General features: G+C 36.5%; 1 protein-coding gene across 6 annotated transcripts in view; it reads right to left on the bottom strand.

Annotated features, from left to right (window-relative positions):
• Window positions 1-8091: 8091 nt before the first annotated feature.
• SLC4A4 (solute carrier family 4 member 4) overlaps window positions 8092-25759 on the bottom strand; it is a 491407-nt gene continuing 473739 nt past the window's right edge. For 5 of the 6 annotated variants that reach the window (XM_055297381.2, XM_055297379.2, XM_055297378.2 and 2 more), the window contains 5 exons: window positions 24021-24089; window positions 21145-21318; window positions 18781-18942; window positions 13090-13169; window positions 8092-12387 (listed from right to left, as the gene is read on the bottom strand). In XM_055297381.2, the coding sequence (XP_055153356.1) occupies window positions 12282-12387; window positions 13090-13169; window positions 18781-18942; window positions 21145-21318; window positions 24021-24089 (591 nt within the window). In that variant the 3' untranslated portion in view covers window positions 8092-12281. Of the gene's footprint in view, window positions 12388-13089; window positions 13170-16281; window positions 16379-18780; window positions 18943-21144; window positions 21319-24020; window positions 24090-25759 lie in introns of all 6 variants that reach the window. The other variant, XM_055297377.2, reaches the window with a different exon arrangement.

Raw genomic sequence — 25759 nt, forward strand, 5'->3', positions numbered from 1 at the left:
TTTGTTCATTGCTTTAACTAAGCAAAGAGTCTGGCACACAGATGTCCCATTATTATTAAATGAGTGATAGAACAAATAAATGGCAATTCTCTGCCTGCACCATTTTGTGTTACAGCTTCCAGGTTTGAAATGTCTTTAACCACCCTCTTAACTCCACTTTGGACTATTTTGTCTGCCAAACATTTGCTCACAAAAAAAAAAAACTGACACATTGCTTTAAGACTTCCTGACAATTTGGCCTCTTATTCCCACAAAGAATTGTTAACTCCCTCATTTGGACATCCACTGTACCCAGCACATACTTCTATTATAGTACTTATACATTTTTATTGCACTACTTTGACTACACGTCTTTCTTTCTCACTTGATGGTAAGTTACTTGAAATTAAGAATCATGTCTTATTTTTATTTCTTCAGCAACTACCTCATTCAATGTTTATCGAGGATGGATGAAAAAAAATCAAATATAGTTTAATATTGTCTTGATGTCCCTAAATCATTATTCAGACCATTAATTACAATTCATTTTTACCTTTAAGGTATTTAATCAGGTTAAGATATTTAATCAGGTTAATAACTTAATCAGTGGATTTCAGTCAATATAAAAGCAATACATTTTACTTTTAAGACCAGTTGTGTCCTGCCTCTGAACAAAATAACCCAATTCTTAAGAATTAGAATATATAGGGGTGGAGCCAAGATGGCCAAATAGGAAGAGCTCCAGTCTACAGCTCCCAGCATGAGCGACACAGAAGACAGGTGATTTCTGCATTTCCAACTGAGGTACTGGGTTCATCTCACTGGGGAGTGCCAGATGTGGGTGCAGTGCACCGTGCATGAGCCAAAGCAGGGCAAGGCATCGCCTCACCTGGGAAGCACAAGGCGTCAGGGAATTCCCTTTCCTAGTCTAAGAAAGGGATGACAGACGGCACCTGGAAAATCAGACCACTCCCACCCTAATACTGCACTCCTCCAATGGGCTTAACAAACGGCACACCAGGAGATTATATCCCGCACCTGGCTTGGAGGGTCCTACACCCATGGAGCCTCGCTCATTGCTAGCACAGCAGGCTGAGATCAAACTGCAAGGCGGCAGCCAGGCTGGGGGAGGGGCACCCGCCATTGCTCAGGCTTGAGTAGGTAAACAATGCAGCTGGGAAGCTCGAACTGGGTGGAGCCCACCACAGCTCAAGGCCTGCCTGCCTCTGTAGGCTCCACCTCTGGGGGCAGGGCACAGACAAACAAAAGACAGCAATAACCTCTGCAGACTTAAATGTCCCTGTCTGACAGCTTTGAAGAGAGTAGTGGTTCTCCCAGCACGCAGCTGGAGATCTGAGAATGGGTAGACTGCCTCCTCAAGTGGGTCCCTGACTCCTGAGTAGCCTAACTGGGAGGCACCCCCCAGTAGGGGCGGACACACACCTCACACGGCCGGGTGCTCCTCTGAGACAAAACTTCCAGAGGAATGATCTGGCAGCAGCATTTGTGGTTCACCAATATCTGCTGTTCTGCAGCCATTGCTGCTGATACCCAGGCAAACAGGGTCTGGAGTGGACCTCCAGTAAACTCCAACAGACCTGCAGCTGAGGGTCCTGACTGTTAGGAAGAAAACTAAGGAACAGAAAGGACATCCACACAAATAACCCATCTGTACGTCACCATCATCAAAGACCAAAGGTAGATAAAACCACAAAGATGGGGAAAAAACGGAGCAGAAAAACCAGAAACTCTGAAAATCAGAGCGCCTCTCCTCCTCCAAAGGAACACGGCTCCTCACCAGCAATGGAACAAAACTGGGTGGAGAATGACTATGACGAGTTGAGAGAAGAAGGCTTCAGAAGATCAAACTACTCTGAGCTAAAGGAGGAAGTTCAAACCAATGGCAAAGAAGTTAAAAACTTTGAAAAAAAATTAGACGAATGGATAACTAGAATAACCAATGCAGAGAAGTCCTTAAAGGACCTGATGGAGCTGAAAACCCTGGCACAAGAACTATGTGATGAATGCACAAGCCTCAGTAACCGATGTGATCAACTGGAAGAAAGGGTATCAGCGATGGAAGACGAAATGAATGAAATGAAGCATGAAGAGAAGTTTAGAGAAAAAAAGAATAAAAAGAAATGAACAAAGCCTCCAAGAAATATGGGACTATGTGAAAAGACCAAATCTACGTCTAACTGGTGTACCTGAAAGTGACGGGGAGAATGGAACAAAGCTGGAAAACGCTCTGCAGGATATTATCCAGGAGAAATTCCCCAACCTAGCAAGGCAGGCCAACATTCAAATTCAGGAAATACAGAGAATACCACAAAGATACTCCTCGAGAAGAGCAACTCCAAGACACATAATTGTCAGATTCACCAAAGTTGAAATGAAGGAAAAAATGTTAAGGGCAGGCAGAGAGAAAGGTCGGGTTACCCACAAAGGGAAGCCCATCAGACTAACAGCTGATCTCTTGGCAGAAACTCTACAAGCCAGAAGAGAGTGGGGGCCAATATTCAACATTCTTAAAGAATTTTCAACCCAGAATTTATGGGTTTGGCTTAGCCAAACTAAGCTTCATAAGTGAAGGAGAAATAAAATACATACAAGCAAATGCTGAGAGATTTTGTCACCACCAGGCCTGCCCTAAAAGAGCTCCTGAAGGAAGCACTAAACATGGAAATGAACAACCGGTACCAGCCACTGCAAAAATATACGAAATTGTAAAGACCATGAAGGCTAGGAAGAAACTGCATCAACTAATGAGCAAAATAACCAGGTAACATCATAATGACAGGATCAAATTCACACATAACAACACTAACCTTAAAAGTAAATGGGCTAAATGCTCCAATTAAAAGGCACAGACTGGCAAATTGGATAAAGAGTCAAGACCCATCAGTGTGCTGTATTCAGGAAACCCATCTCACATGCACAGACACACATAGGCTCAAAATAAAGGGATGGAGGAAGATCTACCAAGCAAATGGAAAACAAAAAAAGGCAGGGGTTGCAGTCCTAGTCTTGGATAAAACAGACTTTAAACCAACAAAGATCAAAAGAGACAAAGAAGGCCATTACATAATGGTAAAGGAATCAATTCAACAAGAAGAGCTAACTATCCTAAATATATATGCACCCAATACAGGAGCACCCAGATTCATAAAGCAAGTCCTTAGTGACCTACAAAGAGACTTAGACTCCCACACAATAATAATGGGAGACTTTAACATCCCACTGTCAACATTAAACAGATACCCAGGAATTGAACTCAGCTCTGCACCAAGTGGACCTAATAGACAACTACAGAACTCTCCACCCCAAATCAACAGAATATACATTCTTTTCAGCACCACACCACACCTATTCCAAAATTGACCACATAGTTGGAAGTAAAGCACTCCTCAGCAAATGTAAAAGAACAGAAATTATTACAAACTGTCTCTCAGACCACAGTGCAATCAAACTAGAACTCAGGATTAAGAAACTCACTCAAAACTGCTCAACTACATGGAAACTGAACAACCTGCTCCTGAATGACTACTGGGCACATAATGAAATGAAGGCAGAAATAAAGATGTTCTTTGAAATCAACAAGAACAAAGACACAACATATCAGAATCTCTGGGAAACATTCAAAGCAGTGTGTAGAGGGAAATTTATAGCACTAAATGCCAACAAGAGAAAGAGGAAAGATCTAAAATTGACACCTTAACATCACAATTAAAAGAACTAGAGAAGCAAGAGCAAATACATTCAAAAGCTAGCAGAAGGCAAGAAATAACTAAGATCAGAGCAGAACTGAAGGAAATAGAGACACAAAAAATCCTTCAAAAAATCAATGATCCAGGAGCTGGTTTTTTGAAAAGATCAACAAAATTGAGAGACCACTAGCAAGACTAATAAAGAAGAAAAGGGAGAAGAATCAAATAGATGCAATAAAAAATGATAAAGGGGATATCATCACCAATCCCACAGAAATACAAACTACCATCAGAGAATACTATAAACACCTCTATGCAAATAAACTAGAAAATCTAGAAGAAATGGATAAATTCCTCGACACATACACTCTCCCAAGACTAAACCAGGAAGAAGTTGGATCTCTGAATAGACCAATAACAGGCTCTGAAATTGAGGCAATAATTAATAGCTTACTAACCAAAAAGAGTCCAGGAGCAGATGGATTCGCAGCCGAATTCTACCAGAGGTACAAGGAGGAGCTGGTACCGTTCCTTCTGAAACTATTCCAATCAACAGAAAAGGAGGGAATCCTCCCTAATTCATTTTATGAGGCCAGCATCATCCTGATACCAAAGCCTGGCAGAGACACAACAAAAACAGAGAATTTTAGACCAATATCCTTGATGAACATTGATGCAAAAATCCTCAATAAAATATTGGCAAACCGAATCCAGCAACACATCAAAAAGCCTATGCACCATGATCAAGTCGGCTTCATCCCTGGGATGCAAGGCTGGTTCAACATATGAAAATCAATAAACGTAATCCAGCATAGAAACAGAACCAAAGACAAAAACCACATGATTATCTCAATAGATGCAGAAAAGGCCTTTGACAAAATTCAACAATGCTTCATGCTAAAAACTCTCAATAAGTTAGGTATTGATGGGACGTATCTCAAAATAATAAGAGCTATCTATGACAAACCCACAGCCAATATCATACTGAATGGGCAAAAACTGGAAGCATTCCCTTTGAAAACTGGCACAAGGCAGGGATGCCCTCTCTCACCACTCCTATTCAACATAGTGTTGGGAGTTCTGGCCAGGCAATCAGGCAGGAGAAGGAAATAAAGGGTATTCAATTTGGAAAAGAGGAAGTCAAATTGTCCCTGTTTGCAGATGATATGATTGTATATCTAGAAAACCCCATCATCTCAGCCCAAAATCTCCTTAAGCTGATAGGCAACTTCAGCAAAGTCTCAGGATACAAAATCAATGTGCAAAAATCACAAGCATTCTTATACACCAATAACAGACAAACAGAGAGCCAAATCATGGGTGAATTCCCATTCACAATTGCTTCAAAGAGAATAAAATACCTAGGAATCCAACTCACAAGGGATGTGAAGGACCTCTTCAAGGAGAACTACAAACCACTGCTCAATGAAATAAAAGAGGATACAAACAAATGGAAGAATATTCCATGCTCATGGGTAGGAAGAATCAATATTGTGAAAATGGCCATACTGCCCAAGGTAATTTATAGATTCAATGGCATCCCTATAAAGCTACCAATGACTTTCTTCACAGAATTGGAAAAACTACTTTAAAGTTCATATGGAACCAAAAAAGAGCCCGCATTGCCAAGTCAATCCTAAGCCAAAGGAACAAAGCTGGAGGCATCACGCTACCTGACTTCAAACTATGCTACAAGGCTACAGTAACCAAAACAAAATGATACTGGTACCAAAACAGAGATATAGACCAATGGAACAGAACAGAGCCCTCAGAAATAATGCCGCATATCTACAACTATCTGATCTTTGACAGACCTGACAAAAACAAGAAATGGGGAAAGGATTCCCTATTTAATAAATGGTGCTGGGAAAACTGGCTAGCCATATGTAGAAAGCTGAAACTGGATCCCTTCCTTACACCTTATACAAAAATTAATTCAAGATGGATTAAAGACTTACATGTCAGACCTAAAACCATAAAAACCCTAGAAGAAAACCTAGGCAATACCATTCAGGACATAGGCATGGGCAAGGACTTCATGTCTAAAACACCAAAAGCAATGCCAACAAAAGCCAAAATTGACAAATGGGATCTAATTAAACTAAAGAGCTTCTGCACAGCAAAAGAAACTACCATCAGAGTGAATGGGCAACCTACACAATGGGAGAAAATTTTTGCAACCTACTCATCTGACAAAGGGCTAATATCCAGAATCTACAATGAACTCAAACAAATTTACAAGAAAAAAACAAACAACCCCATCAGAAAGTGGGCAAAGGATGTGAACAGACACTTCTCAAAAGAAGACATTTATGCAGCCAAAAAACACATGAAAAAATGCTCATCATCACTGGCCTTCAGAGAAAAGCAAATCAAAACCACAATGAGATAACACCTCACACCAGTTAGAATGGCCATCATTAAAAAGTCAGGAAACAACAGGTGCTGGAGAGGATGTGGAGAAATAGGAACACTTTTACACTGTTGGTGGGACTGTAAACTAGTTCAACCATTGTGGAAGTCAGTGTGGCAATTCCTCAGGGATGTAGAACTAGAAATACCGTTTGACTCGGCCATCCCATTACTGGGTATATACCCAAAGGATTATAAATCATGCTGCTATAAAGACACATGCACACGTATGTTTATCGCGGCACTATTCACAATAGCAAAGACTTGGAACCAACCCAAATGTCCAACAGTGATAGACTGGAATAAGAAAATGTGGCACATATACACCATGGAATACTATGCAGCCATAAAAAAGGATGAGTTCATGTCCTTTGTAGGGACATGCATGAAGCTGGAAGCCATCATTCTCAGCAAACTATCACTAGGACAGAAAACCAAACACCGCATGTTCTCACTCATAGGTGGGAATTGAACAATGAGAACACATGGACACAGGAAGGGGAACATCACACACCAGGGACTGTTGTGGGGTGGTGCGCGGGGGGAGGGATGGCATTAGGAGATATACCTAATGCTAAATGACGAGTTAATGGGTGCAGCACACCAACATGGCACATGTATACATATGTAACAAACCTGCACGTTGTGCACATGTACCCTAAAACTTAAAGTATAATAATAAAAAAAAGAATTAGAATATATTTTGTACAGCTTTTAAATATCTTCTTTCTTCCTGTCAAGACTAAGCTATTCTTGCTACATCAATTCTCTTATCAACAGTTTTCTCTGTTGTTTCTAATTTCCTCCATTTTAAGAAATCTATAGATGACTGAGCTTAGTAACATTTTGATTTAAACGAGCATAAATATATTCTGAATGAGGATTTGAGATCTAAGGTGCTCAAGCTGTCATGCCTAGACCTGGAGAAAGATGATTTGCTATCTCAGAGGGTTTTGTGTTCTACCTCCTAGTTCTTAGGGGGGTCAGGTGGGCTACATAGCATAATGAAGGGTTGGTTAAAATGCAAAAACATATGCAAATGTATACTTTTTCATAATATACGAAATATAATTTGATCTAATTTGTCAACTTTTATTGTTATGCATGGCAATATTATTTAATGAATCTTCTGTGTGTATGATTAAAATTCAAATTCTCCCGTATTAGAATTTATTCTGTGTGTGGCTTCTGCTGCTTCTTTCAGCTCAATGATAAAATCCAAATCCCATTCCCTAGCCCCCATTATCACCACTGCTATCAGTCCCCTCATACTCAGAGTGATTCAGTCTGTTAAGCTTTCAGATTGAAAGATTGAGCCAATGTCACTGCCTCATTATTTTTGTTTTTACATCACCTTTTACTGCAACCAGAAGTTCTCTTTCATCACTTCTATTATATGGTCCCCCCTCCCCCCCACCCAACACCACCACTCTCTGATTATAATTATGGACTGAAGCCACCTAGAGAATTTTAAATATTACACAAAACCTTGGATAGGCCCAGCGAAAGTGTATATATCTTCTGTGAAAAATCATTCTAAGATTTCATTCAACTGAACAATTATTTTTTAATAAGTACTTATTGTGCTTAGCAGTTTGTTTTTTGTTTTTTTGTTTTGTTTTGAGAATTAACTTACTGTATACCTCATCCTGGATTCAAGAAAGTGCTATTTTATATTTCACTAACTTTATAAAAGAAGACAATACTATCTTCTTCAAAAACAAATCCCAATTGCTCTTAGTTGGACCTATTTTTTCCTGCTTTGAATCTTTGCATAAAATAGCATTTCATTAATACTTAGATAATTCTTATAATCTTTTTAAAAATATAATTTGGACACTAATTTTATCCTCCTTCCTGGAGTAACTAAAGCAATCTGGGGACAGAGACTCTGACTTGACCATCTTTGTATTCCCTGCAGCACCCAAAGAAGTAAAATAATGGGCATTTAACAATTATTTGAGGAGTTGAACAGAAACACTTGACACTCATAAATGCATAAAGTTACTTTATTTTAAGTATACATATAATTTTGAAAAATATAAATGCTAAAATATCTCATCTTCTTCATCTCTTAATTCCATAAAAGTCACAATAGAAAGCTTCATAAAACTGTAAAATACTATGTTATAGGAATTTTAGGATTTATATTGGAAAAAGTTATTAGTAATATATTGAAATGTGTTCTGTTCTTTATCATTTTGTTCCACCATGTTGATCTACTTCATTTAAAATAAAAAGATGCATTATTTCTCTCTCCAAAGTTAATAAAGACTTAAGAGAATAAAAATAAGAATATCTGAAAGTGCGTATTGATTCTGAAAAGTAATGTGTACGAATATGTACCAGCCATGAAAATGGCTAAAAAGAGGCAACTATTCACTCTTTTCACATTGTAGGACTGGGACAAAGTTACTTCTGGCTCTAAAAGTTTCATTGGATGACTTTAGCCCTGAGTTGCAATATTTGCCTAGGAAACAGAATTCTTGCTTTTTATACATACCCATAGAGCACAATGAAATGAGCCAGGAAATTGGACATATCCAAATCTCTGGCCAAAACATAACTTGACTGGTTGGCGTATTGCAAAACTTTTTAAAAATTTCAGGCTGCAATGAAGCGCAATGAAATCATCTGAAAACTCATGGCCTTTCAGACAGTGAAGTGCTACAAAATATCACTTGATTGTACCCAGCCATTTGGTGCCACTGGGCTTCATGCTCATGCTGTGAAGAGCAAATGTGAAATATCATGAAATATAAATCAGAAAATCTCAGGTTCCTGCACCAAAATCATTAAGTAGTATGAAAAGGATTGAAGAAGGCTTTGTCCCATCCCTGAACAATGTCAACCTCTGTAATACAACTCAAATTATTTCATTTTGTTTTTAAAATATAGTCAGCAGTCAATACATTTCAAGTACTTTAACACAGTTAAAAAAGGAACCAAAAAACTCGGAAGACAATCATTCTCTATTAAACACCAGTATATAGTTGATAAAAGATTTACTCTGTATGGGTTGGTGCATGAGCATAAATACACGCAAACTGAATTACAGACAGCAGACAACTGTTTTTCCTCCTCTCTTGGAGGTGGAAGGCTGAGGAGAGAGGTTTTTGTTTTCCTACTTCTTAAGTCAGTTAAGTCCTCTCCCCAGCCCCACTCCTCAACCTTGATTGGGAGAAGAGTCAGGGACATTACTGCCCCTGGGACACAAAACAATTAGAATTCCAAGTATTCATTTCACACAGTAGAGAAGATGACTTTTATCAAGGAAAACAGTGTGTCCAAGATATTTTTCTCCCAAACACAAAACCAGAGGCATTTTTGCTCTTTTGATAAGGCAGACACTTGACTTAGTCATCTCTTTTCTTCCAACAGTGTTTCTGCAACCACGGCCAGGACTTTCTGGTTAACAACTCTGAGCGTACTTTGTCTTTATCTTTTGAATCCTTTATCTCCGGAAGTCACATCATGGAGAAGGGAGAAACACTTATAAAAAAAATTTACTTTGTAATTTGTGTCCAGTTTGCATAGAAACAAAACCACCACCAAATCTGGTTCATTCTTAGTCAATGGGTAAATTCAGTTAAAATACTGATAATTTGGTGTCACTAGGTAAACCTCAGGTTTTGCTTGTTAGTTTGGTTAACTACTTCTGTTCCTTTGAAAGTAATGACATTTTTTAAAACTTCCCTGGGTTCACAGAATATTGAAAGGATTTGATATTAACTGTTTATTTAGCAAATGTAAGGTACTATTCTGTGTTCATGTCATAAATATCAATATGGACCATAAACAGAAGTACACATAGGTTTTCCCTCTACTCAGAGGCTGAAATGATGAGTTAAGTTGCTTCAGGAGTTCTTTGAAAGGTATAGAGAGGGGCATGAAACCACAGTTACTTGATTCATGATCAGAAAAAAAAAGTTTTATCTAGAGCTTTTATAAAACAAAAGTACCTTGAACTTAACAAGATCACAGGTTAAGCTGAATTTACTATACACGGTTTTTAAACAATTTATCGACGCTTCCATGCATAAAGAAAAAAGGAAAGTCTTCTTTTACCAGTTTATATTAGGGTAATAGAAAGCTAGTAATATAGAATAATCATTTTAAGGATAGTCCTAAATACAAATGTGAAGCCAGAATTTGGCAGGTGAGGTTTTAACACAATAACAAATAATTCGCCACTATTATTTTAATGAAAAAATTGGGGTCATTATTGTCTAATTTGTATAAGTTAAAAGTTTTAGGAGTATCAGATACTGTAAAAGTAACAGCTAACTCAGGATAATAAAATTTTTGTAATCAAAATTACAAGGAGACAGAATAATAATTTAATTAACATAACAATGATTGGGAGTCAATAAGTGCATATTATCAAACCAAAAAGTGTGGTTTCATTCTCCTTCTAGTATACCCCTCAACAACTGGTTATAGTTAGGATATATCACAGTTGTGGTTATATGAATCCAAAATTATAATTTTAACATTTAAAATGTTTTTATAGTATACATTCACAATATGTAATGTATCATATTAAAAATATTACCTTTAAATACCATGTTAAATTTGGATAATAAATGTCTAATTTTCAGTGTGGTACTTTGAAATATACATACCTATAATATGTACACAAATATATTCTAAATGTCCCACTTACAAAGAATAATTGCCTTTGCATCCTGAAAAAAATTACATGAGAGTACTGTTACACTGTACTCTGCAGCTCTGCAATCCCATTACATTTTATAGATGTGTAAATGGGCTATTAATACTCCTATGAATTTTATATTGCATGTAAGAGCTATTATATCAATTATAATGACTGATACCTGGGAAATAAACTATGTTTACCCTCATTTTCATATGGACAGACTTCTTGGACCCTTAATGGATTTTTTCCTATGTGGTTTGGGTTTTATGAAAACTGGCATAAGAGACTCAATGACTTTGCCCTCTGCCTACCATCACTCTTTTGCCTTCTAACATTGCACATATATACACCAGCCATGGCACAGAGCACATACACAAACACACAAATATTTCAAAATGAGAAAATGTCTAACAAGACTGCATAGGACACTGACGTGGTAATACAATCAGCATCTGTACCTAGATGCTACTATTATCAGAACATCGGTTATTCTCATGACATAGGAGTTTGTCTCTTCTCCCTCAGTCTCCTTCATAGAACAGTTAAGTTTCTTTTAAAGAAAGGGAAAAATTGATGCTTAGAAACATGGTGTTTTTAATCTGATCTTGCCTTCTGGCTTACCCTAGAGATTGTGTATTTGTGTGTGTATGTATGTGTAAAAATCACATTATATACAATACAATTTTTACAGAAAGCCTGGCAGCTACAAATAAGAGGTAGAACTACTCAAAACTATGTTTCCTGCTGCAGGAAAAAATTCATTTTCTTTACAGTAATTAAAAAAAAGTTTTAAAAATTGACAAAAAATAAGTGGCAGGTTAGGCCCCATAATTTAAACAACAAAATCTAGGAAGAAAAATATTCTTCAATGTACTCAACAGATAAGTTCATTAAAGGGTTAAAAAAAGTTGCATAGGAAAAAAGGGACATTCCAGCACTTGCTACAATGATGGCAATGGTTTCTCTATAGGGAGTAAAGTACCTTCAGTTTTTTCTTCTTTTGATAACTCTAAGATTAGGGTTTACAAGCAAGAGCAAGTTAAAATAGCAGCACATTTTCCAGTCCCGGAGAGCTCTATAAGTGAGAAGGGACTCTGTCTGGAGGTCAAGGTTTGTTCTACCAGACAAAGACAAGCCAGTAAGCACAGCTCCAAAGCTAAAGTTTTAAGTTCCTTCAATATTTTCATAAAAGGTGTTACAAAATCCTTAATACTTCCATCCTCTGCTTAATAGAGGCAAAGGACAGGGTCTGTGCGTGTCTGTGTCTTGAGTGACAGAATTTGGTTATCAAAGGACACATCTGAAAGTTCAAGAACAAAAGGGGGATTCCTCAGATGCTGTTTTTAAGGAACGGTGCACTATTGTCTTGATTGTATCTATGCAAGAGAGAAGCAGAGAGAGCGCTGTATTATTTGGCCTGTGACCAAAAACTGAGACAAAATAAAAGTTAAAAAATAAACAAACAGCCAAACAAAAACAAATGACATTAACAACAAATGTCAGTTTTAAGAAAGACAAACAGGTTACAATGTAGTTTCTGTTCCCTTGCTCCTCCAGAAATAATCATTGTCTTCAGGCTCAAGTTCTATTCTAATTTGAGGCACAACTTTTACTGGAGTTCTAGGAGGACTAGAGAAAAAGGAAAAAAAAAAGTAGTAAGTAAATCAGATTTCCTTCATCATCTGTCAAATGTTGATGCATTGTATAGAAGTCAAATGTGTCCTTCTTTGTTCTCTTTTAATATTTATATCCTCTTTGTGTATTAAAAACAAACATTTTAAATGGGATGAAGGTTACCAGTAGAGTCAAGAAATTCAAGTAAAAAAATTCATAAGATCTCATACCTAGATTAAAATAATAAAAACAACAAACACAAAAGGAAAAGAGGTACTACCAGGTGGGTAATGCTGTCAGAAATTAAAGGACAAAAAGACTGCCATAATAAAAACGTTCAGAGATTTCAGAAAATCAAGTAGAATCTGAAATCTCTAGAACTTCGTTAAGAGGGAAAGAAACCACTGGAGAAGAACTGTCAGAAAGTCCCAGTTACCTCTTCAAATCAGGGATGATACTGAAATTAAAAGAGCTAATGTTGATCCTGCGTTGTAACTTAATGATACTGAAATTCCATTATTTGTAAGAGTAAGTAGGTCTCTTAGAATGCTTTCTACTAGTAAAAGCTGGAAGAAGTTTTGGTCACTGGGTAATTTATTTAAGATAAATAATAGAGACGAAGGAGAACAAGAAGTTCTGTCAATAACCCACCATTAACTACATTTCTGTGGGGCAATTATCCCACAGAAAAACATAAAGTACTGGGCTCTCCTTTACCTTGGCATACCGAGTGACTGAAGGAAAGGAATTTTATCAGCATGATGTGTGGCGTTCAAGGAATGTTGGTGATCTTTCTCCTAGAAAATGAAATTTTTTAAAAACATAAATGGTAGATCTTTGCTGAAGTATAAAACAAAAATCTTCACAAAATTGATGCATCTCCCATAACTGGTAAGAGCAAAAAAGACAAGTTTAGGCATTTCAATAAACAATGTATTAAGCTAAGACTCTACTGTGATGAAGACAAAATCACTTCATTTCCTTTACTTTAGGTTTTCTGGGATGGATCACTGTTGTCTTGACAGTGAGAAGGATAAGAAGCAAATCTTTTTAGAGAGTGATAGCATTCTCCTAATGTTTAAGGCTTGCCTTTGGATTTCCTTCCATCTTCAGCATTCCTAGGTTTGCCTGCTGTTGTTCATAAGGAAAAAAAGATTTTTTTTTTTTGAGGCACTTACTCATACTGCAACACTGCTTCTACCAGTTTTGTTCTTTCATCATGGATTATAAAGATAAACATGACATTAGGAAACATTTCAGGCAAAATGCTCAAGTGTATTTTGTTTAAGTAAACTTCTAATATCATATCAACTTGCAATTTATCCTTTAAAAGGGGTTTTGAGAGGATGAAGGGCAAATGGCACATAAACTTTTTCCATGAGCCTCAAATTCTGGCTAGCAATTTTTTAAAAAAATAGCTTTTACATTTATTTATAAGGGGCTATACCAGGTTATGATGCCAACAGAAGACATACATGCTAGGCACATGTCTGTTACACTGTGCTTTTGCTATTAATGCTCCACAGATAAAAAATGAAGTCGGAACATGGTTTGAGGAGTTTAAACTCAAAAAGAAATTCATAACCAACCCCCATTAATAGGGGTTAGCAGAAATTAGCCTCGGTTACAAGTTACAGGTTACAAACTGGACACCAAAGGTAAGACTGCTTTAGTTCTTTGTTCAAATCCAGGCTGGTAGCCAGCCTCCAAGATGGCTCTCAGTGATCCCTGTCTCCTGGTATTTATGACTTTGTGTAATTCCTTCCCAGTGTTAACAGTGTGGGGCTGCATAACCACCAGAATATGACAGAAGTAATGGTCTGTTACTTCTGAGATTTAGTTATAAAAGACTGCAGCTTCCGTCTTGGTTTCTTTCTCTTTTATCACTGGCTCTGAGGGAGGCCATATTATGGGCAGCCCTACAGAGATACCCACAGGTAAAAAAACAAATGTCATGCCAAGGGCCCCATGAGTGTGCTTTTGGAAGCAGATCCCCAGCTTCAGACACTAAAATATTTAATGGGAACCTCAGGGGGTGGATACCTATGCTGTCAAGAATGTTTGTTATAGAGATTTGCAAAAGAAGAAACAAAATCTGCTCTGTTCTAGAATTCATGTGTTCCCTTACAGTCTTAGCACAAATGACTTCATTTTGCTTTGGTTTGGTCTGTTGGGGCTCAGTGCATGAGCTTAGTTCAAAACAATGGCCTCCCAGACTTTTGTTTTAAAAAATTTCCCCTTTTTAACCAAATTCATTTCCTCTTGCCTAGAGACCATCAAGCTTCAGATGATCACACAACAAAGGTTCCAGCCAGTTCTAGGTGAAGACAACACCCTGGCCATCAAGAAGCTACCCTGCCTCCACTAGACAGAGCAGGGTGAGAGTTCAGTGATCCCCAATAGGTAGCAGTATGCCCAAAGCCAGCATGAAGCAGTTAACAGAAAAAAGACCATTGGTCTCTCTGCCTCCCATGAAGATTTATGGAGATCACATCTCTCAGTGAGGAGATGAGGCAGGAAAACAGTGTCTGGAGGCAGGGAACATAAGGCCAATTCACACTTCGGCTATGACAGGAAATATCCTCTCCATGGGGCACAGGCCAAATAAATGAGTTTGTAACTTTACTTCATCCTCTCCATTTACATAGGGCGTACTCCAAGTAGAGGGTATTTAAACTCCCAAAAATTTTGTAATGGGGCCCTTGAGTCCCTATTCTCGGGCCCACTCCACACTGTGGAGTATACTATAATTTTCAAATCATCCTTTCATTTCTTCCTGGAAAAAAAAAAGTAGTCTTCAGAGACTCAGCCCCAGCTGACAGCTTGACAGCTCTGACTGCAATCTCATGAGATACTCTGAGCCAGAACCAAAATCAGCTGCCCCTGCATTCCTGAATGTCAGGAGTTGTGTAAGAAAACATGTTTGTTGTTTTAAGCTGCTGAGTTTTATGGTAATTTGTTACTCAATGATTGATAACTAATATACCCATTATTTTTTATCAATAGACATTAATTCCAAACTTTTCTTGATAACAGTAACCTCTTATTGTAGTTGAGGTGGCATGGTAAAATAGAAATAAAAGTGTCTTAACTGTCTTTTTCTGTAACAGATCAGTATACTCTGCAGTGCATCTGAATCTAAAAGGATGCATTTTCTTCAATGAGAACTCAAAGTAGAAGGTAGCTTGATGGCAATTGCTACCTGCTATTGGGAAAGTCTGAAATGGTCACTAATATTACTAAGTGGCCTGTTAATTCAATTATTGAAGAAAAAAATGTCACAAACCATTGCACTGTAGCCACCAGGCTATCACCCTAGAAAGATCAGTGCAGTTATAATAATAATTTTGAAATAGCAAAAGGGAGAATGAAGAGATTAGAAAGCAAATGCATATAAGTTATATCTAGAAAGTTGTACTAATACTTCATGATTGCTAATTTAATCAAAATTAAATTTTTCCAGATTCTCAATATTAACAATTGATTTATTAATCACCGAGAGACCAATGATGCAATTTCTCTTTTGAGCTAATTTGATCACTAGTTGAAACCTAAGGAAGACAAACAGTGACAGTGATGTAGTATTATAAGCTGCAATTCTAAATACCAACAGAAAAAAAAGAAAAATCAATTAAAAACATGTTATTAATTTAGCAATTGGAAAAACTGGGGATGATTTAGGTAAGAGAAAAGACTACCAAATAAAAATTTAAAAGGTTATGCATAAAAGGAAGAGTGAAGCTTAGGGTATGTAAAAATAAAGTTTTATTATAATTAAGTGTAAATCTTCTCATAGAAAAAGGAAACACAAAATCAAAGGAAAGTTAATGCAGATGGCAATTCTAAAGTGTTTTCTCTGTAAGTGCAAATCATATTCAAGCAAGCATGCAAGAGGTTAGTTCTACTCACTGTCGGAAGGTTTGCTATCACTTAGGAAAGGTTGCTGTTCCATGATGTCCATTGGAATTTTAATACTTGGAACTTTTTCTGAGTATGGGCAGTCAGACTGTGAAAAAAATGTGCAAGAGGTTTTAGAATGTTTTTATTATACAGCCCTTCCTATCTCCTAGCGTCGATCAAACCGTTTTCTATAATCATTTACGTACTACTAAGGAGAAAAGCATTATAATTACTTCCAGTTTGCTATCTTTTTTTTTTTTTTTTTTTTTTGAGATGGAGTCTCACTCTGTTGCCCAGGCTGGGGTGCAGTGGCGCAATCTCGGCTCACTGCAAGCTCCGCCTCCCAGGTTCACACCATTCTCCTGCCTCAGCCTCTCCGAGTAGCTGGGACTACAGGCGCCTGCCACTACGCCCGGCTAATTTTTTTGTATTTTTAGTAGAGGCGGGGTTTCACCATGGTCTCGATCTCCTGACCTCGTGATCCGCCCGCCTCGGCCTCCCAAAGTGCTGGGATTACAAGCGTGAGCCACCGCGCCCGACCCAGTTTGCTATCTTTTAACTGCATTCCTTCTTTCCCCCTCACATTTGTTTTCCACTCTTCTAAGTTAATGTTATTGAGTCAATTAAAACTAGAACTACACAAAATAGAGATCACTAGAACTGAAATGTAAAGCTTTCTTTCAGACTCCCAATCAGCAATGTTTGAGTTGTATGTGTGAAGCAAATGATCTCAATGCAAAAACAGGTTAAACCTAGGAAACTTCCTAAGTTATAATACAGTCTTGAAATTCTTGTTTTGTTTATGCTGATTCCGTCTCTAGGAAAATCATGACCCATCTTTCCTTCTAGAACAAGTGACAGACTTTTTATATATGCGCTATCAGGAAGCCTTTTATGTACACTAGAAAATAAACTTCCCTCTCTTACTTTAAGTACTATTTTATGGGTAAAGGTTCATTTCAATTAGCTTGTGCCAAAGATATCTGAAAATGTAAGCAAAACATAAGAAAATAAAATGTTTAAAAAGGTGTCTGTGATGGTCAGATAAGCAGAGAATCATACTGGAAATGACAAAACCAGGCAGCTAATCATGGGACCGCTTAAACAACAAGCCACTTAGCCCAAATTATAATAGATTTCCCAAAGATTACCACTTTGTTTTTTTTAAATGCATTATATGGATTCCAAGTCTATGTTTGGGCTGAAAGACCCAATATATCTCTTAATTAAAAGTACCAAAAAGATGATTTTTAGTTGAAAATAAAATGAGAATTAATGTTAAAAAAATCTTAACATAAAGCCTATTACCTACATGGAAAATTCCTTTATGATGACTCTAAAGAGGTTAATGAACAACAGTATCCTTTTAGATAACTAAGACAATGCATTCAATGAGCAAAAAAGAAAAAAAATAAAGATGCCACACATAATATTAACCTTAAATGTAAAGGGGCTAAATGCCCCAATTAAAAGACACAGATGGGCAAATTAGATAGAATCAAGACCCATCGGTGTGCTGCATTCAGGAGACCCATCTCACGTGCAAAAACACACATAGGCTCAAAATAAAGGGATGTAAAGTACTAAGTAGAAACTAACAATTAACAATATTCCTACTTTAGAATGGGTAATGATGCACAAAAAATCATTTGTGATACTGCACTGTGTAAAATCCAGAGCAAATTTTCAAACAGAAAACATTATTTTGGCAATCTTTTCAAAAGGCTACTGGAATAAGGTGTGCGCATGTGTTAAAGTAAACAAATCCCAGTTTTCCTCCTAGCACTGATTACAGATCCCTGCTGGAGAATCTGTATTTCTGTAAGCTGGTCTCCTAAAGAAAAAACTGGGCAACAATTTTACTTCTCAACTTAATCACCTAATTGGAGGAGGACCCTCTGGACTATGACACTAACCACTATAATTATGTAAAAAGCCCCTAAACTCCAATTCCCTTTTCTTTTTATTGAAGAGCTACAGAAAAATAATGCTAAATCATATTAGTATAAATATAATGCTAATATTAATATAACAGCATAGAACTTTGGTGGAGAGCCTACTCAAATAGAGTCATAGATCACACGAAGTGAGATCATCAACATCTATCCACATTAGGCTTAAAATTACATAAAATTGAGTTATTATCTCAAATATAAGCCCTGGATTATTAATAGAAACCAAATACATTTTATAGCATTACTAAGCAAACTTCCTTTATATCTATGAGATCAGAATTTTTTTAATGTGGTGGGTTTTTAAATTTTTTATAAGTCATTATTAGTCATTACATCATTATTAGTGTATTAATGGTTACAGAAAGACTTCAGAAAACATAAAAACCAAAGAGAGAATATAAAGGGCAAAGGGAGGTGAAATGAGTAATACACCACATGTCCAGATAAACATTCTTAGAACTCAGCCCTCCATTTCACATCAGGTATAAAAAGAGACAATTTTCACATTTGTTTCTTTGACTAGCTTTCCTTTGGAATTCGGAAAGTTCCTTACATCGTCATTGTCACTGTCCAGACTTCCCTTCTTCTTTTTCTTTTTCTTCTCATCCTCCTTCTTTTTCTTGTCCTTTTCTGGAATGACATCATCCAGGAAGCTGAGGTCATGCTGGGAGAAGAGGTAGTCCATGCCTTTTCTGACAGCTACAAGTGCCAAGATCTGAAAGCGCAAATATTAAAAGTATGAAAGAAACCATGTCAGATGAAATCACAGCAAGCATAGATACTCTCCTATCAAAGTCCACAGAAACCTACTTTGTGTAAGGCTAGATAGAGTATGACAGACCTGATCTTGACGGTATGGACTTGTACCAACTGAACTCTCATAATTTTCTACACGGGGAAAGTTGTTTTATAAAAGTCTTAGTTGAAACTCACTTTGTTTTGTTCACTGAAATGCATGATCACATTCAATTAGAATTTTAATGTGAAAGGATTGTTTTTCAAAACCACTGCCTTCTATGTGAGATTTTAAATAATTAAAAGTTTAAAGTAAAAAAATACCTGGCATATGATTTCTAAGTATTAAAAATTAAAATGTTATAAAGGTTTTTAGCAATCAAGAAAATCTGTACGACACATAGAACACTAAGACATCTTCAAAGTATTCACAATGATGTAGTATTTGAATATGCATAGACCATTTCATTCACTGGGCTACTTCAATCACCACCATTAACTGAATATTTAACATGTCCCAGACACTATGTTAAACTCTTAGGCAATATGATCTCATTTATTCTTCAGAACAAACCCCCAAAGTAGGTATTATTATTTCTATCACACAGCTGAGGAAATTGAAGGTTAGGGACATTAAGTATGTTGTCCAAGGTCCTTAATGTCTGTGAGGGAGATGAACCCAGATAATTGAATAGTACAAAGGGTCCCAGTTGTCTGCTTCCAAAACAAATATTCTTGACCTGTGTATTTTTGGTTCTATGAATTGCTCTTGAAGAATAACTTCTGAAGGTACATTAAAGATGTCTTTATTCTACATTAAAATTAATATGTAGCAAGTTATAGGCATCCTGACTTGCTTCAAATTAAGCAGTTGTCTTTATGAGCATCATGCTCTCTATATGACAGTTTCCTCATCGCCTAGAGAAATAAATAACATCTGTCCTAACTTCTATTACAGAATTATTTTGTGACCAAATAAAAGTTCTGAAAAGACAAAAACACTTTGGAAAAGTAAAGCATTTTAAAATTATTATTTAGCACAAGCAAAAAGTGATTTATTGGATATAATTCAAATGTATCCTGGTCTAGCTTCAATTTTCTTGGTTTCAGCAAAATTTGTAGGTAGGCAGATAACACTAATAGGTAGATTTAAGTGTTTCTCATACTCAGTGTGCTTTTCAGTACGTTAATATAGTTTTTTTTTTAAAAAAGGGATGAAAGACATAAGGCACCATTAAGAAAAATATCTGACCTAACAAGTATCACTAGTATTTAATATCCATTTTTTCTTGCATCCTTGGAAGAAAAAAAATTTCTAACAGCAAATACAAAAAATGAAATAATAATCCTGGCTAAAGTAAGAGGATTTTTATAAAAATAAAATGCAGTAAGTGTAGGAAAATTCTGTTTTCAAAGCTGTGGGGGAGATAAAACAGATTTGAGGCTCCCTTTGTGACTTGTTTTAAGTGTACATATATGCATTTTCTTGCGAGAAGTAAAGAGTTATGGTAAAGTATAAAATTCAGTAATGAAGCCAAATACAGAACTCCTTTTTCTCTTCTTTCACTTGTGACTCAGAGTGAAACGTTAGTTGCTTTACCTTGTTTCTCATCATACTATGTCAAGGGTAGAGAGTCCCACCTTATCTTTAAACTTAGCATTATGCAAACCACAAGAAATGTAAAAAGTGAACTTCTCACTCCATTTCTTCTAATGTACTGGATGAGTTCTCACAAGTTGCCAAGCACTTCTTTATTACTTGAACTGAAATGCCCTACACTCTTACTTAGATTAATTCTATTACACAACATTTAAAAAGTAATTAACATGCACTGGTGTCTACTATGTGTCAGGCATTGTGCTACATGCTTGATATTAATTTTTGATGCTCAGAAAAACAACAATGCAACTCCCATTTTACTGATGAGTTAATAGTAGTTCAAAGAAGTTTACTGATGAGCATGAACTAGGGCCAGTATTTGAACTTAGGTGAGCCTGATTCTAAGGTCCATCCTAGACAACCATAAACATGGGAAATGTAAATTACAACTGATCAAAGTGATGAGGTCAAAGCTGGAAAAATTTGGAACAACACATAAAAGACATGAGTGTCTTCCATATAACAATAACCACATGATACTCATATAATCTCACAGGTATGTTCAATTAAAGGAATCCCTACCATTACTGGAAAAATGATAGCAGCCACCGTTGACTTGAGGATCCAAAGCAGGGCCAGACACAACACCTGCAGGAAAGTGAACAGGTGGACTCTGCGCAGGGGAACATGACGCAGGTAGATGAAGTCAGGCTGATGCTTCAGAGGCATCAGAAGCAGCTTCAGTCGATCCATGAACTGGGGAGGAAAGAGGAAAGGAGTCCAACTGCATCACTGCATTACATTTCCACTATGCCTAACTAATCACTATTGATTTATATTCTGTAATTTAGGCAAGCAGTGTCCTTTTCAGAGGACAAAGGAATGGTCAAGGAACACAGAAATTTAGTCAAGCACACCAAAGCACAAGTGTTCAAATCTTTGTTATTATATTGAGGGAATGTTATGTAGATGTATAAGAAAAAGTGGCCACTAAAGAATAAAGTCACAAAGAAAAACATAAATTCTAGGAGCTCATCTCCTAATTTCTATTTTTACTCTCTGAGTCTCAGGAAAGTGGATCTTTTGCCTATTTTAGTAATAATATGCTGAAGGAAGACGTCTAACTCATGTATCTTACTCTGCCTCAGTTGTCTTATCTGAAAAAAGAGGAGATGATACTATGCATAATATATTAACACATTTCCAGAATGTTTTAAGGATATAAAGGAAGTATCCAACTTAAAAATGGGAATACATTATGTTTTCATAAATTCTATATTATTTGAGTGGCATACCTTGACTAATACACTCAGCAATCTATCACCATTTCTTTTCAGAGAAAAGCCATATGAATACGACAGTGAGTTTCAGGGTCAGCATCTGAATCTAAGAGACACTATCGTATGGTCATGTATAAACAGCTATTGAAATAACTACTGAGCATCTGTGTGCCAGGTGCTGTGCTTCAAAGAATAACTGCCGAATTGACCTTGCCAGTGACAAATGGGAAGATATTCAAGAACCTATCACAGGATCTTTCAATGAAAGATGCTCAGTAAATAGCTATTGAATTGAATAATCGTGCAATATGAACTCTGAAATAATATCTCTATTTTCTTTCTGGAGGGAAAGAAGTGCAAAAGTAAATGAGACCATCACAATCTTCTCTAGTGATTTCCTACTTAAAGAGTTTTCTTTTTCCCTCTAGAACTATTTTTGACTGGTGGGGACCTTCTCATTTATAAAGTTTGGGTTGCAAAATTTCTTTACAAATTACAAAATTTTCTAAATCAAATCTCACCAAAAAGGTCTAAACAAGGGAGAATCGAGAAAGAAAGAAGGAGAAAAGCCATTAGGGGCAATAGGATTGCAGAATTTAAGAAATCTACTAGCTGGACCCTGGTTGTTTTTCCCCATCATGATTATGTGGTTGATCTTTTTCTTCTTTTTAATTAAATAAACATGCACTGAGTTTCAATCAATAAAGCCCCTAAAACACATAGAATTAAACTTCTGATCTAGACCAGGTCATTAAGGGCAAACAAAAATAAGAACTATTTGTCTGTGGGCCATTTCTGTTTCACATTTTTCCATTTTGGAAAATAAAGAATATTTACGATGGCAGGTAAAAATAAAATATTTTTACAAATTTATACTTCCCAAAAGTTTCATGAGCACAAATAAACTCACATTCATCTAGTCCAGTCTATGAAGAACCACCTTGTATTTTGTAACAAATATCCAAAAGATGACGAACTCTACTCAGCAGACCTAAACAGAGAAAAGTAAAGTAGCCTTTTCTCTTTTTGGTAGTCTGGCCACTTGCCCAGTTCTATCTGACTTTAAAACCAAATTAATCTGAATTCAATAAGCAAAAGCAAGGACTATTTTGAAGGGGTTCAAATAAATTCTTATGATGTTCACAGGACATGCAGTCTTTTCCCATTAAAATATTACTAAGTGCTAAATAAGGCTACAGTTAACAAGGTGCCAGAAAACAGCATAAGTACTTCCAGTTTCCTGGTGCCAATTAAATTAAAACTCAATTGAAAGACAAAGTCCCTTACAAAGTTTTCCCTAATGATTTGGTTTTTTTTAAAGAGACAGGGTCTCACTATGTTGTTGAGGCTGGACTAAAACTCAGGTTCAAGTGGTTCAAGTGAACCTTTCACTTCAGCCTCCCAAGTAGCTGAGATTAAAAGTGTGCACCACCGTGCCCAGCTGATAATGATTTTATTAAAAGTGTGTCAGTTTTCCCAAAGTTATGAACAGCTAAAGTTTTCAACAAAAGCAATACATTAACCACATTGACTTTATTCTTTTATTGGTAAAAAAACTTTTGATTATTGATCATAGCCATATGAAAAGCAAATCAACAGCCTGTTTTTAGTATAGAGTTAAGGCAAATGGATAAATACTATCTTTTTTTTTTTTTTTTTTTTTTTTTTTTTTTTGAGAAGGAGTCTCGCTCTTTCACCCAGGCTGGAGTGCAGTGGCGCAATCTCGGCTCCCTGCAGGCTCCGCCCCCCGGGGTTCACGCCATTCTCCTGCCTCAGCCTCCCGCGTAGCTGGGACTACAGGCGCCCGCTACCTCGCCCGATAAATACTATCTTGAAGAACACACAGAAAGAGTTAGGTATCCTTGCTGAGACAGTAAAAAGGAGATAAAGATGGGTAAGGGGAAGGAAAAGAAAGATTATAGCCTCTTGCTTTCTTGGTTAAATGACTTTTCACAGCCTATTTAAACAATGGATATGTATGGTAACTTTTCTTAATACTAGCTAACTTGTTGATTAAACCAGAAATGAAAAGTAGGTGAATGGTGAAGTAGAACATAAATGCATTTTAAAAACTCAGCAGTTAATAATGATTAGCACTTTTCTTCAAAGATCTGTTACTGGACTATTCTTACTACTAGAAAAACACTACTGTACTTACATTGCTATTCAAAAACTTACCTGCACACCATTAAGGGATGCTACTCCCATATACAGGAACACACCATAGAGTACAGGCATGGGTATAAACTAGAAGGAAAAAAAGGATAAAACTTAAAAATGATAACGAGAAAAAAGAGGAATGAAGAGGAATCATTTAAATAAAGGCTAAATCTAAAACTAAAATACAGGATATAATAACTTAGTGACTTCTAACTAGTATGCTTCACTAGTCAATCGATGAACTTCTAAACTCTTTGTAATAGAAATAAATGAAGAAGGGTAAAAAGGACTTTCAATTTTCATTGGATGCTTGTGTTTTTAGTGAGCATGCATGACCTTACTAATAACTTTTTTTAATTAATGGAGGAAAAGTTATGTTTCCCTTCACCCTGAAAAGGAATGACTATGTAAACCAGATGCTTCTATGGACTGTGAGGTAGACAGAAATAGAGATATTAGTAGATGGTTGCCTCACTCTTGAGATCAAGTTCCTTTCAATATAGTCTGTTGATTTTTGTCCTTAATAATTTTTGCCAAATAATCTATCAGCTTGGTGTATGTATGCCTGTTTCAATAACATAAACATCAAAAGACTATCCCCTCGCTTCTTGCGAATATTGTGAGAACTAACTAAAGAGAACACTGCTTGAAAGGACCCTGGAGCACCTGGAAGCAATTCATTACACACGTGGATTAATACACATCTTTTAAAACCGAATTAATACCTTTTCATGCATTAACTAGCAAAAATATTTTATATTAATACAAAGTGTTTTAACAAGGAGAAGTGATGTCCGTAAACTGTATCTATTCCTAGACCTTTGAAATGTCCCTAGCACTGAGGAAACTAAGCAAATCAAGGATGATTCTGCTTCTGGGAAGTCTTCTGTTTGAAAAACAAAAGGTTCTCAACCTTAGAATTTGAAAAGAAGTTCAAGTAATTTCAGGATTTTTCAAAGCTAAAATACTAAAACCGCAAGTCAATTAAGGCCAATCTTACCAAATCCACATAAAGGAGGCTATTGTAACCAGAAAACATAGTATGGCTTTAGAGTAATTTTAAAAATACTGCACGTACTAAGTGAAGCACAATTTCTATCAGCCTCTCCTTGTGATTGTCTAAAGTAGTTCCGTATCTGAGACTCTTTGGCCACTATTAGAGAATGAGTAAATTCTAAAATGTGTAACAAATATTTCCAATTTTTATTGGTTAGCCATAGGGATGCTTAAATTTATATGAAATAAATATCCTTATTTGTATATATAAAATATCAAATGCTTCTTCAAAAAAAGACTAACAATTTTAATGTCGCTAATTTTGCTCTTGATGTCAGAAAAAACTAAAAGTGACATAGAATGTTGACGGGGGTAGGAGGGACAATGCTCATGCTGGGGAAGCTGTAATACCTAACAGTCACCACAAAGAGGTGAACACATCACACTCAAGCCCCTTTATTTCTGACACATGCCTTCATTTATTTTGCAATGTGCGTGTTTCTATTCCTTGTGATTCTTGTGTATAAATGTACCATAAAGTAAAAAAACTAAGAGAAGGGTCATTTCATAGCTTTGATTCATTTTTTAAACATCTTCCATTTTTCTTTCTTGTCATTTCATTTTTAATTTGGTGGGTGGTGGGGGTGGGGCGGCTGGAAGGAAAGAAAAGTAAGAAGGGAAAAGAGAAGTAGAGTTCAACCATGGAAAACTAGTTCGAATTCCTGCAGTAGTTACTTTTTAATCTGGGTAAAGCATTTTTC

Source organism: Symphalangus syndactylus, chromosome 10, assembly GCF_028878055.3.
Source record: "Symphalangus syndactylus isolate Jambi chromosome 10, NHGRI_mSymSyn1-v2.1_pri, whole genome shotgun sequence".
NCBI lineage: Eukaryota > Metazoa > Chordata > Mammalia > Primates > Hylobatidae > Symphalangus > Symphalangus syndactylus.